At 47.8% G+C, this 12,946-nt stretch overlaps 1 protein-coding gene across 1 annotated transcript; it reads left to right on the top strand.

Annotated features, from left to right (window-relative positions):
* Nucleotides 1-6,996: 6,996 nt before the first annotated feature.
* Nucleotides 6,997-12,424, top strand: LOC136483762 (uncharacterized). Its single transcript, XM_066480924.1, has 9 exons — nt 6,997-7,447; nt 7,537-7,632; nt 8,470-8,574; nt 9,058-9,210; nt 9,957-10,040; nt 10,125-10,253; nt 10,467-10,646; nt 11,967-12,083; nt 12,164-12,424. The coding sequence occupies exons 1-9, from the start codon at nt 7,178-7,180 to the stop codon at nt 12,326-12,328; spliced, it is 1,299 nt and encodes a 432-aa protein (XP_066337021.1). The 5' UTR covers nt 6,997-7,177; the 3' UTR covers nt 12,329-12,424.
* The last annotated feature ends 522 nt before the right edge of the window (nt 12,425-12,946 follow it).

Below are 12,946 nucleotides of genomic sequence, written 5' to 3'. Positions count from 1 at the left end.
ACCCGGGGTCCGACATGGCGCATCGCTAAGAGGGTTACACTCCAACGGGATTCTTTTGGGTTTCGTCTCCATAAAAGTGACTGAGTTTTTACATTGGCTCGTGCGTCTAACACAACCCGTCTCCTTTATCAGGGATTAGGACCTGCTATGCTGGGACACCAAAGGCGTCCCACCATTGGCGGAGTTAAGAATTGAGATTACTACAGTTACTGCAGTATGCAATTTTGGATTAGTATGTGAGTATATATGCAAAGGAATTTTCTCAGGAAACTGCATTAGTATCCAGTGATACTCTAGGTTTAAGATAAGTAACAAAGCGATACAGAATATGTACCAAGCGATACACTAACCTGGAAAAAGTACCTATGGATACGCTGATCCTGAAAAAGTATCTACCAATACTCTAATCTGAAAATAGTATAAACCGATACATTATTTGGTCTGTAAAAAAGTATAGTACAATGAGTTGACTCTGAAAAAAGTATCAATTGGTACTCTAGTCATACCGTAATCTGAAACAAAATCGGACCCTGTTTAGATTCCAAAAATTTTCAATCAAAGTGTCACATCGAATCTTACGGCACATGCATAGAGTACTAGATATAGACGAAAAACAAAACTAATTGCACAGTTAGGTGAGAAATCACGAGACGAAACTTTCGAACCTAATTAGTCCATAATTAAATACTAATTACCAAATACAAACGAAAGTGCTACAGTAGCCAAACCCAAAAAATTTTAGGAACTAAACGCGCCAAAATTTAATCTTGAGGATCCAAAACTATAGAATAATAATACAGTACCTCAATGGTTGCCGCAAGCCTGAATGTTCGTCCCAGCGGCAGCGCTGCCACACCCGTCCTGGAAAGCCAACGACTTAAGCCGCCGCCGAATGCCCGATACGAGCGGCAGCGCCGCCACACCAGTCCTGGAAAGCCAGCGAACTGAAGCCGCCGCCGCCGAAGACCATGGACACCGTAAACGAAGGCTAACCTTGCTTATATTGGTTGGATTAACGGGTCCGCTTTTTTTAACTCGTTATTAAGAAACCTAGCACGACGGTCAAAGGTGGGGTGCTTCCACGGGTGGAGCTACGTGAGGTCAGGGCAGGGAGCTATGACCGGGAGCAGGGGCCTGTTTGATGCACCCCAAGTAAAGTTAGGTGGCTAATCGTTAGAGCTAAATTTTAACCTGCTAAAGATTAGCTAGCTAGGCATTAGTTGGGAGTGTTTAGATCGCCTAGCTAATTCACATTGGACCTTGTACCCTTATTAATTTCTCAATCACATTCGCCGGCCTGTTCGCTTGAACTACTTTTCAGCCGAATCAGCCTATTTCAAGTTATTCTCCCTCACATAACACTATTGAATCAGCCGAAACCAGCCTGCTTATATACTCGCCGAACAGCAACTTCCCCAACTTTCCCACACTGGTCCGTACCATGGAGCCGGAGGTCGTGGAGCCACCATAGGTGGTCGGCCCACTGCGGCGCACGGGGCTATAGACTCCTCAGTGATCCGAGATCCAACCGTGTCCTCAGTCAGCCGGGCACGAAAGAGTGCAAAGAAGCCACCGGCGGTGGTGGCCACGATGAGGCCCCACATGACGGCGGCCGCAAAGGGCGAAGTCATCACCGCGGCCACATTCCAGGCAATGTTCAAAAAGGCGATGTGAGGCGGTCGCCTAGGTGTGACTAGACGCTGGGCGAGGGGTCCCGCTGGGGCGAGGGGTCCCGCCGGGCCTAGGGGGTAGACGGACCCCTAGGCGGGCAGAGCGCCTCCACGACGAAAGGTGCCGCTTCCGCGGTGATTCCGCAGCGAGGAAGCAGGCGAGGTGGGGCAGAAGCGGACGAGCGCGCGCAAAAAAAATTGGCGGCATCGAGCGAGCAGCGGACATCTAGCGCGGGAAGTATAAGAGGAGGCGAGCAGATATACTTGAGAAGACAACACATAGAGGGAAAGGAAGGCCGCCGTCAAGCATCCAGCGCCCGCATCCGCTGGTCTCCCTCCGTGTCAGGCTACTAGTCTCGCCGGCCGCTCCTCTCCGCGCCGGGCTGCTGCTATGCTCCCACCGGCCACTGTCCTTCCCGCTCCTCTCTCCCTTGCTCCTGCAGGTAAGCACATCGTTCTGCCATCCCCTGCTCCTCTCTCCTCTGTTACCTCTCCCTCCCTAGATTGTTTGGTTGTTCTGTCTGAAACTTAGAATACTTCTAAACTCCCTCCCTGGTATGCTTGCTATAGATCTGTAAGACTGTAATGTTGTTGTATTTTATTTTGTATAGCTCAATGCATGAATCTATCTGTTCTACAGACTTCGAGTGCTAGTGTGGCATGTTTAGCTAATTGCATCTATCTGTATTGCATGAATGTTATGAGCCTATGGCTGAATGCCTGGTTGTGGGGGTATGGCCCCCAAGACATGGGCCGCACCATCGGAGGTGGCCCGGTCTATAAGATCAAGGCGTGCACGGCGCTGCTCGGCGTGCAACGCAAGACATTGTATAGTATCAAATAGGCTACTTTACTTATAACCCTGTCCCTCCAGACTATATAAGGAGAGGTAGGGGTCCCCTAGCGAACAAGATACATACATCTAGATCAAGCTACTTGGTCGTCCAGATCAATACAATACACCAAAGACACATGACGTAGGGTATTACGTCGATCAGACGGCCCGAACCTGTCTAAATCGTTCTCTGCACCTTGTGTCACCATCCGGTTCCTGATTACGCGCATCCCCACCGACAAATCTACCATCGCGGGATACTCCTCGGTGGACTGCCGAACATATTCTGTCGACAGTTGGCGCGCCAGGTAGGGGGTGTGCGTGCTGATCCATGGCGAACCAGATGGCGTATCTCAAGATCAACATCATCCGCGGCGACACGGGCACACGGCACAACTCGCCGCGGATTCACGGCAGCAACACACGCTCGTGACGACTTCTTCAACCAAGCACTGGCTCGGCGGACCTCAAGATCGCATCTAGCATGCCATGCATGGCAGCCGGCGGCGCAACATCTAAAGCCGGATTCCTACGGTGACATCCTCTGATCGGCATCCACGACTGGACCCGACTCCCTAAGATTCGATCTCCAAATTAACTTCGTAACAAGAAGGTGCCAGACAATCCATCTACGTGTGTTTGCCTGACGAATTTCCGCGCCACCCGAGCACAACAACAGAGATGAACTAGCAGCCCAGGGAAGCTTTGCTGGTCTACAGAGTCAAAATCAAGATTGATCTCGCATGCACGTGCATGCATGGATGCGTCAGATATTTTTTACGCGGCGAGTTGACACGGCGAGTCGCACATCAAGCAAGCTAAGTCAATTCTTTAATTCCATGATAGATGTAAATCTACATGTATCTCCATATGTCTATACAAATATTATCGACAGGGATTCGGCTACGCTTCTCGCGCCATCGCTACGCCGGGTTATCAGGAGAAGGACCCCACGACGGCGGTGGTGCACGAGCACGTGCAGACCTGCGGCGAGGAGACCGTGTCCAGGCCGTACCGCATGGCTGCCCGACTCGGGAACACTGCGGGCGCACGGGACCATGCGGTGGATGGAACGACTCTGCATGTCTACGGACTTCAGCTTCTGCACGTCTGAGATGCGAAAAGACCAAAAGCGAGATGTCCGACTGCGTCGGGCCGCCGAGCGACCCGTCAAGTGAGCCGTCTACTTGCCATCATTTACGCCATCTACTCCGCCATGCAGCATCGCTTCTCCGACCAAATTGAATATGGCTACGACAATGATTTCTCCATATTTAATCTGCCTAACACTGACCAGACAACGCCATACGCCGCCGACCAGACGTTCCGTCCAAAGCTAAGTCACGCTTTAATATTCTTCTAAATATTCTTCGATCTTCATATATCACCATAATGTTTCTCCGAACTGTTTTCTCCATATTTGCTCTCCAAACGATTTTCCAAACCCTCGAACAGTCACGTTGATGCTCGGACGCCTCCAGAGACGGCCCTGTCTCCGGCTCCTCCCTACACGTGCTACGGGCTCCGCGCTCTGCGTTATAGGTGCTTGGCAGCGGCTCCTTGGTCACGCCTGTTCCTCCTACACGTGCATGGGCTCCGCGCTCGACGTTATGGACTATGGGCTAGCTAGGGGTGGAGACTCAGCTACACACTAACTGTTCGGGCGGTTTATATTAAACATAAATATATTTTCACGCCAACTGATCGTTGAACTGCATACGTCGTTTCATCACCATTGCTGATTTTTCTCCAGGGTTTATTTATTTTTACATCATGTACTACCATTCTACATGTTTGTATTGCAGGATCATCGTCCAGGTGATCGAATCACCTGGTGCTCAGGCTTCCTCACCGATCATCTGGTCGGACCGCTCGATTCATGGACTCCGTCGCCGACCAGTTGATCGGACTATTCGCCGGTCGCTTCTACTCAATGCTCGCTTCGTCGCCGACCAGTTGACCAGACTGTTCGCCGCTCACGCTTCATCGCCAGCTACGCCGGTTACTCCTCGGCGCACGGATACTTCATGCTCGAGGACTAAGTGGGCACACTTCACCGCACGGACGTCGTCAGCTACGTCGGTGCTCGGACCTCGTCGCCTACGTCGGGAACTCCTCGGTGCTCGGCCATCGCCAGCGACGCCGGGGACTCCTCGCTCCTCGGTGCTCGGTCATCGCCAGCGACGCCGCGGACTCCTCGCTCCTGGGTGCTCGGATATCACCAGCGACGCCAAGGACTCCTCGCTCCTCGGTGCTCGGTAATCGCCAGCGCCGCCTATGACTCCTCGCTCCTCGGCGCTCGGATATCGCCGTCTACGCCGGAGACTGCTCACTCCTCGGTGCTCGGACATCGCCAGCGACGCCGGGGACTCCTCGCTCCTCAGTGCTCGGACATCGCTAGCGATGCCGGGGACTTCTCGGTGCTCGAACATCGCCGCCTACACCGGGGACTCCTCGCTCCTCGGTGCTCGCACCTCGCCAACTTCGTCGGGGACTCCTCGGTGCTCGGACATCGCCATCTACGCCGGGGATTCCTCGGTGCTCGGTCATCGCCAACTACGCCGGGGACTCCTCGATGCTCGGATCTTGCTATGTCTCATCGGTGTGCTATCAAGTTGCTCCATGCTGTTCGGGTCAGGGTGCTGATCTTGGGCGGCGCGTCCAGGTGATCGAATCACCACGTGACTACGTCACCTACTATCAGGCTCGGGGACTAGCTGTGGGGGTATGGCCCCCAAGACATGGGCCGCACCATCGGAGGTGGCCCGGCCCACAAGATCAAGGCATGCACGGCGCTGCTCGGCGTGCACCGCAAGACATTGTATAGTACCAAATAGGCTACTTTACTTGTAACCCTGTCCCTCCAGACTATATAAGGAGAGGCAGGGGCCCCCTAGCGGACAAAATATATACATCTAGATCAAGCTACTTGGTTGTCCAGATCAATACAATACACCAAAGACACAGGACGTAGGGTATTACGTCGATCAGATGGCCCGAACCTGTCTAAATCGTTGTCTCTGCGCCTTGTGTCACCATCCGGTTCCTGATTACGCGCATCCCCACCGACAAATCTACCATCGCGGGATACCCCTCGGTGGACTGCCGAGTATATTCTGTCGACACTGGTATTTGTTAGTTGTTAGTCTGAAATATGAATGAACACTTGGCTGCTATACACGCTAAATGAAATTTAGCAAAACGTCTTAAAACATCTTTAAAACGCCTAGCCTCGCCTAAGCTCGCTTAGGCTCAGGTGGTGGGTCACCGCCTAGCATATTTTTGAACATTGCTTCAAGGCGAAGGCCACACAGCGCGCCTCACCCACACCGTGGCCGGGGACCCCGGGGCCGCGTGCTCGTACTCGCGGAGGGTGCCGCAGAGGAAGGGCAGGGTGAGGTACCCATCCACGAAGGCGATGGCCACGACGTCGTCCTAACCCGCTCGCGTGCATGAGGAGGAGGAGGTCGCGGTCGGCGGCCCCACCAAGCACGGCCAGGCATTGTCCCACACCTTGCGCATCCGTTAGTTCGTGAAGAGGTGCGTCCACAGCGCCCTGGACAATAACTTCTCCGGCAGGCGGAGCGGTGACAGGAGGACGTGCATCCGGCCGATTGAGGCCCCAAGCAAGTTCATGTAGGCCGCCGTCGGTGCCCCTCTCCACGACGTCATCTGGCTCCGCTTCCTCGAGAAGAAGCAGCGGAAGCAGCGACTGCAAATACTTCAGCCCTCGACGGCGGAGCTCACGGGCGTGGCTAACGTGGAGGCCAGAGCTCGTAGCCGAGTCAGGAGCAACCATGGTGGGCAGGTAAAGAAGGTCGATCGGGCACGAGCGCAGATGCAGAGAAGACAGGCCGAGCGCAAATGCGGTCGGGGAAAAAAGATTAGGGCATTTTGATAACTGATCACTTTTAACTACTTTTAGTTTAGGCTGTTTGGATCCACCACAGCTAATTTAGCCGGCTAAAGTTTAGCCAAGACCTAGGAAGAAATTTCCCTATACTCCCTCGGTTCGTTCTTGCTTTCAAAAAGTTAAACACTTTTAACTTCGATCAAATTAAAAAAAATATTTATAGCACATATTCAATATTATTATTAGATAGATCATTGAGTTTATTTTTATAATAAACTAATTTGAAGATATAAATATTGCTAATAATATTTATATAAATATAGTCAAATTCAAATTCGAGAAAGTTTGATCAGCATAAATATCGTAGCGATAATTATTTTGAGATGGAAAGTGTATATATATATATAAACATCAAGCGTCATCGGCTCACGTGACCCAGGCGATTTCCTAATATACGACATGGTCGATCACACGATCTTGTCACCATTCTGCGTCTAGAACATACATAACAGAACAATAATAATAATAACACCACCAACAAAATCACACTCACGTGCGGCTACCGTCCATGACCACTGGACCCCTCCCTCCTCTTTCCTCCAAATCCACGAAAGGCCGAAACAATCCTTGCATTAACAGCAGGGAGCGCTGCAACTCGCCACTTGCAGTTTCGCGATCTGCGCCGCTGTTGCTGTCCCCTCTCCCCCCATCCCCTCCTTCCAGACCGTTCGCTTCCTTCCGTTCACCCACGCGGACGCCGGCGCCCCCCTCCCTGACTGCCCCCCTCGCGGCTCCTCGATCCTTCGGGTGTAGGGGAGCATGCGGAAGAAGGGGCGGGCGGTGCCGGAGTGGCTCAACAGTCCAATTTGGTCCGCGACCCCGCCTGCGCCCGCCCCGCCGGACCCCTACGGCGTCGACCTTGCCCCGCCGCCGCCCCTAAAGCCGCCGCCGCCAGCTGTTGCCCCTCCCGTACCTCCGCCGCCGTCGTACGAGCAGGCCGTAGGGGCGGGTGGTGGCCGAGGGGATGAGGAGGACGAGGGCGCCGGGGCGGTGATACGGGCGCAGCTGCTCTCCGACTTCAAGGCCGCGGTGCGTGCAGAAAAAGCGGGGTGTTGGTTATCGCTTGGATTCTCACTAAGCTTTTCCTGTTTGATTGACTCTCTTGTGGGTGCGTGCAGCTGTCGAAGAAGGTGGTGAACATGGGAGAGCTGCGGCGCTTAGCCTGCCTCGGCGTTCCCGACGGCGGTGGTGCTGTCCGACCTGTTGTCTGGAAGGTCCCCACTCGCATTCTCTTCTGATTGTATTGCGAATTTTGGTTGAGAGTTCGGAGTTCTGCATTTCCTAGTTGCGCTGCAAGGGTTTAGCGATGATATTTGATTGGGGTCTTATTTTACAGAGATCTCTATTTTACAAATTTAGTAATTATTAGTATGAATACGAATTGTTCATAGTACCGTTAACACGGGTGTCCTGTGTTAGTGAGCCAATGTCCTTTGTGCACTGCTTTAGACTGTAATTTGATGATGAGAGATTGAGCTGGTGAGGTAAATGAGGAAGGAGAAAGGTTCACAGCTCGAACTGTTGGTCATTTTTTTCATTCTGCATAGCTGACTTATGTCTGTCGTCAAGTTTTTTTGGTTGAATTGAGACATGGAGATAGAGTTACAAAGTGTGTAGTTTCTTAAGATCACAAGAGCGTAGGGATCTGCAGGGCTGGTGGTTGTTTGGTAAATGGGGAATGAAAATTTGTGTAAGAAATATACCTTGAAAAGGTTTCATGGCCTTTTTCAGTGGAAGTGAAAACCACCAAAATTCTCAATAAACTGTCTTATTTTTTTACCCTCCTGGGCTATATCTTATATTCAATCTTGTCCTGTGTTTGATTACCATCAGTGTCCATTTGATGCTCTCATTCTGATAGGTGTGGGTTTACCATGGCTTGCATTCCACATTGACCCCAATTTATGTATCATGCATTGTTTTGTGAACCGTCATGATTAAGCATGCACTCTAGGAGCTTCTGGCAGTATGTCTGTACAATTTACATCAATTTTTGTTATCTAATTACTCTCTACATGAGATATTTATTCTACTATATTTATAGTGTGCAGCTTCTTTTGGGGTATTTGCCAACTGATCGTTCCTTATGGGCTTATGAGTTAGAAAAGAAGCGGAGTCAATATAGTGCATACAAAGAAGAGTTTCTTCTAAATCCTGTAAGTTTCAGTTGCTAGTCTCCAACTCAATGAGTGAAGATCTAAATCCTATTTATCTTTGTATATATAATATGAGGATTCACTGGGTACGCCCTTTTATATATAATATGAGGACAATATCTAGAGTTGCTAGGAAAACCTGTTTCTTGTTCCATAGGACAATGTTGCGTGATTGTTTTACCTGGAAATAAATCAAGAATGTGCCCCAAAAAATGAGAAGTCAATTGGCAATGCAGTAGCAATGATAGTTAAAATGTTGAGTAGCTCTCAGCATTTGCCATGGTGTCACTTTTAAAGTTCTAAGATAAGAGAGATACCAGGCAACACAGCTAGTTCTTCCGAGCCTTAAATCATATTATTTGGAGGTGTTTACCACTGCTGTTTGGTATAGTCCTGAACTTTTTTCTGTGATTGGTTCTTCTAAGGGCACATAAATTGTTCAATTGTTAATGTGAGAGTTCTGACAGTCCTTTATGTGGTCAGTCAGAAAAACTACGAAGGATGGAGGAAACAAAGCTGTCGAGAAAGAAAGAATTAAATATTGAGAGGATTGGCTTTCTTCCAAGATTAGAAGTTACTAATGAAGAGCATCCTTTAAGCTCTGGTAAATCTAGCTTGTGGAATCAATATTTTCAGGTATTATTTCTTTAGCTCTGCCAACTTTGTGCTACTTGAAGCATAGAGTTTTATGCATGGTTGAAAACCACCAATGATAACTGGCTGCTTTCCTAACACTCTTCCAAGTATCTTCTGATATGGGATTGGCTAGAACTAGCCAAAATAACGCCATTTGTTTCTCATGAGAAATTCTTTACAATTTGGTGCAGTTTTCTTATGCGATGTGCGTTATGTGCCTCGTTTGAGTTTGTTTTTCTCTCTGTTTTCATTGAAAGTTATGCTTTCTGGCTTTCTTTCTTTGGATTTACTGCCGAAGGCCTGCCTTGTTGAAACTTGAAATGTGCCCAGGACCAATGGGAACAAATTCCTATTAGCCCTGTTTTCATGTTCTGGATGTGAATTGAAAATACTAGTTGCACTACTGATGATGTGTTTGGTCATGTTCATATCACTGGTCGTGACTACAAATTAGATGTTACTTTAGCTGTCTAGCTTTGGAGTTGTGTGTTTTACCTGAACCAACGTTCTTTCTTCCTCCCCCCCCCCCCCCCCCCCCCCCCCCTGGCTTTTGCAACAACTATAATGAAAAGGCAAGAGTAAACAAAATGGAAAAGTTGGTTCTCCTGACTTGTATTCTTCTCAAGATTGTATTACTTGTATAGTTTATGACCGTAGAAGAGTTGATTTGAATGTTAAGTGGATGTACAAAAACATGTTTTTCCTTTTATCATTTTGATGCTCATGATCTAAACACATATTTTCAGGATTCAGAGATACTGGAACAGATAGACCGAGATGTAAAGCGAACGCATCCTGATATTTCATTTTTCTCGTCAAAGTCTAACCAGGTTCGTATTCAGTGTTTACAGTGTTCTGACTGAAACCAATTATACCAATATGACTCGATTGTTTGTTCTTTTTTACCCTATCAGGAATCTCTGAGGAGGATTCTAATTATATTTTCAAAATTGAACCCCAGTATAAGATATGTGCAAGGGATGAATGAAGTTTTGGCACCTCTATTTTATGTATTCAAGAATGACCCTGACCCAAGCAGCTCAGTGAGTTGTTCTACCATTAATTATTTTTATTCCATAGTTTTCCACAGGGTCCCTAGGTATTCTGACTTCCCTATCCCTCCCTCCCTAGATGGAGACCATAATTTTTATTAATCTGTTGGTTTTTATGTATGACTTCAGAACTTTTTTGTTGATTATTAACTTCAGATAGATGGCCATATTCATCAACAGGCTTACCAATTTTTGGAAATGCAGGCGTCAGCTGAAGTAGACACGTACTTTTGCTTTGTCGAATTGTTGAGCGGCTTTAGAGATAACTATTGCAAGCATCTTGACAATAGCAGCGTGGGTATCCGATCTACACTTTCGAAATTATCACAACTATTGAAGCGGCATGATGAGGAACTATGGCGTCACATGGAGGTCACCACAAAGGTAGGCAATTTCAGTACTAGCTTTCTGGTATCAACTGTCAAATATGAGAATGATTTGCTGCAATTTTAGTACTAATTAAGCTTGTGTCATGCTGAGAAAGTGCACTTGTAACTGCATGTACTGGCTCAGGACCAACTGGGCCCATCAAATGGTTTGTTTAGGCCCGCAGCTGTTCACCTGCGTAAAGTGTACTGTGGTACTGTAGCGCCTCTGCCGCTCAGGGCGCGAATTCTGGGTTAATGAAGTAGGGTACTGTAGAACCTACTTGGTCAGGAATTCTGTCTCTTGTTGATCTTGTTCGTTTCATCCCCGAACAGAGGGGATTTTCACTTGTAGGTGATTTAATCCCCTCCAATCTGCCTGGTTTGGGGATGAAACGAACAAGGCCGTAATGGGAAGGGGTCCCTCTAGAATAGGGTAGGTTAGGATAGGGGTTACTTAGCAATCAAGTCAGAGTCTCCTCTCTATATGTTTACTTATATAGAGGGCCCCTGTACCCTTTGAGACTTAAGCAGAACTAGATCAAGGGCCTGTCCATCTCTCTGCTCCTGGGCACCAGCCTCTAGGCTGCTGCTCCCTACGCTTAAGCTTCCCTAGGGTGTTGGTCACCCCCTGGCCATGTTTCTGCCTCTCCTCCCTCAGTACTCCCTTGAATCTGCCCTCCAATCTTTGGTAATCTATGCATGTAACATTGCATCAAGAAAATTCTGTTATCCTGATGTTTTCATCGATAGCTGAAACTAGACTTCTCATTAGTCATTATCAATGTCACCAGGTGTTATCCATTCAACAGCAATAGCATAAACTGAATGTTGAGATAAAAGTGTGTATACGGTTTATATCAAGACTGAATAAATGGTACATTTATGTGTACAATCCATCATAGAGATACCTGATATTCCAGATTTAAATTACTGGCAAAATTGCCTCCATGCACAGTGTAATGATGTCAGCAGATCGAATAGCCTTCATAACAGCTTACCTATATTATTTAGTCTATAGATGCTTGATCTATTTCCTTGTTTGCTTAATTACTTAGGATGTGCAGTCTACATATCACAACGGTACATAGTAGTGTAGCCACCTGTAGAATACTCTGCTGTTTAGCAAATGGTGTAAAAAGAAAAAGGAAAAAAAAAACTAGACCAACCAAGGAGGAACTAGGTAGCATTTTATTAAGAAGAAAATAGGCACCGAAATTAGCCTCGATGAGCTAGCTCAGCTTCCTGTTTAGCAACTGGTGGGAACAGAGATTCTCACATGCATGGCAACCAACAAAGCACAAGCATACCTGACATGTTTTCTGTTTTATTTATACAGGTTTACCCACAATATTATGCGTTTAGATGGATCACACTGTTGTTGACAATGGAGTTCAGCTTTAATGTGTGTATACATATCTGGGATGCTATCTTGGGTGATCCAGAAGGCCCATCGGTACATTACCGCCACTGAAATAATTTTTGCACATCTTCCCAGTAGTGTACTATGCTAAACTGTTGCATGTTCTCATGCAGGACACATTAATGAGGATATGCTGTGCCATGCTCATCCTAGTCCGGAAGCGCCTCTTAGCTGGAGACTTCACCGCCAATATCCAGCTGCTGCAACATTACCCAGCCACCAACATCGATCACCTCCTCCACATCGCCAACCGGTTGAGAGGGACCATAGCCGGCTAGTGATTTGTTGCCTTTCCTGCATATACCTGTACTTCAGTTTTGCTCATGTGACCTTCGTCCGATTTAATCGCTAAATGCAATGTTGGTAGCTTGAAATATCATTGTGTTCCTTTTGCGTTCTGTTTTGCCCGTGTTGGTGTGGCTAGTCAGAATGTGGATGAATATCAGGTGCGACACTGGATGTGTCAGAGCTCTGAGTAGTGCTTCTGTTTTCATTCGCATGGAGAACAGTCCTGGTGTTCCTCCCAGCTTGCAGTACCCGGGAAACGGAGGAATGGATGTATTCCTATATTGTGAAAACTGAAGATGGGTTCTGCTGGATACGCTCCTCGGTACCAAAAAAGGAGTGCTATCTTTTGTAGTGTATTCTTTTAATGTTCTAAGAATTAGAATATGTAGAAAAACTTGAGCAAGGATTGAAAATAGGAATGCCTGTTCTAAGGTTATTTTGTCTTGATGAAATATGCTCGTGGCTTCGACATATTATTTGTGTTAGTATTATGGCGATGGTGGCCACTGAAAGAATCACAAGATGAGCAGCGAAAGCGGGAAGGTGAGCCATCTTTCAAGGGAAGGTAGCTAGGGCTGTACTGTAGCTAAATTTGTGGAAGGACCATA

Source organism: Miscanthus floridulus, chromosome 9 (genome assembly GCF_019320115.1).
Source record: "Miscanthus floridulus cultivar M001 chromosome 9, ASM1932011v1, whole genome shotgun sequence".
Lineage (NCBI taxonomy): Eukaryota > Viridiplantae > Streptophyta > Magnoliopsida > Poales > Poaceae > Miscanthus > Miscanthus floridulus.
Note: the sequence above shows the minus strand (reverse complement) of the source record. Positions and strands in the feature narration are given on the sequence as shown.

Bases quoted from the DNA above. Each gene is read 5' to 3' on its own strand.
- LOC136483762 (XM_066480924.1), top strand. From the start codon at position 7,178: ATGCGGAAGAAGGGGCGGGCGGTGCCGGAGTGGCTCAACAGTCCAATT. The intron at 8,575-9,057 runs GTAAGTTTCAGT...TTATGTGGTCAG, and splicing joins AAGAGTTTCTTCTAAATCCT to TCAGAAAAACTACGAAGGAT. The intron at 9,211-9,956 runs GTATTATTTCTT...ACATATTTTCAG, and splicing joins TGTGGAATCAATATTTTCAG to GATTCAGAGATACTGGAACA.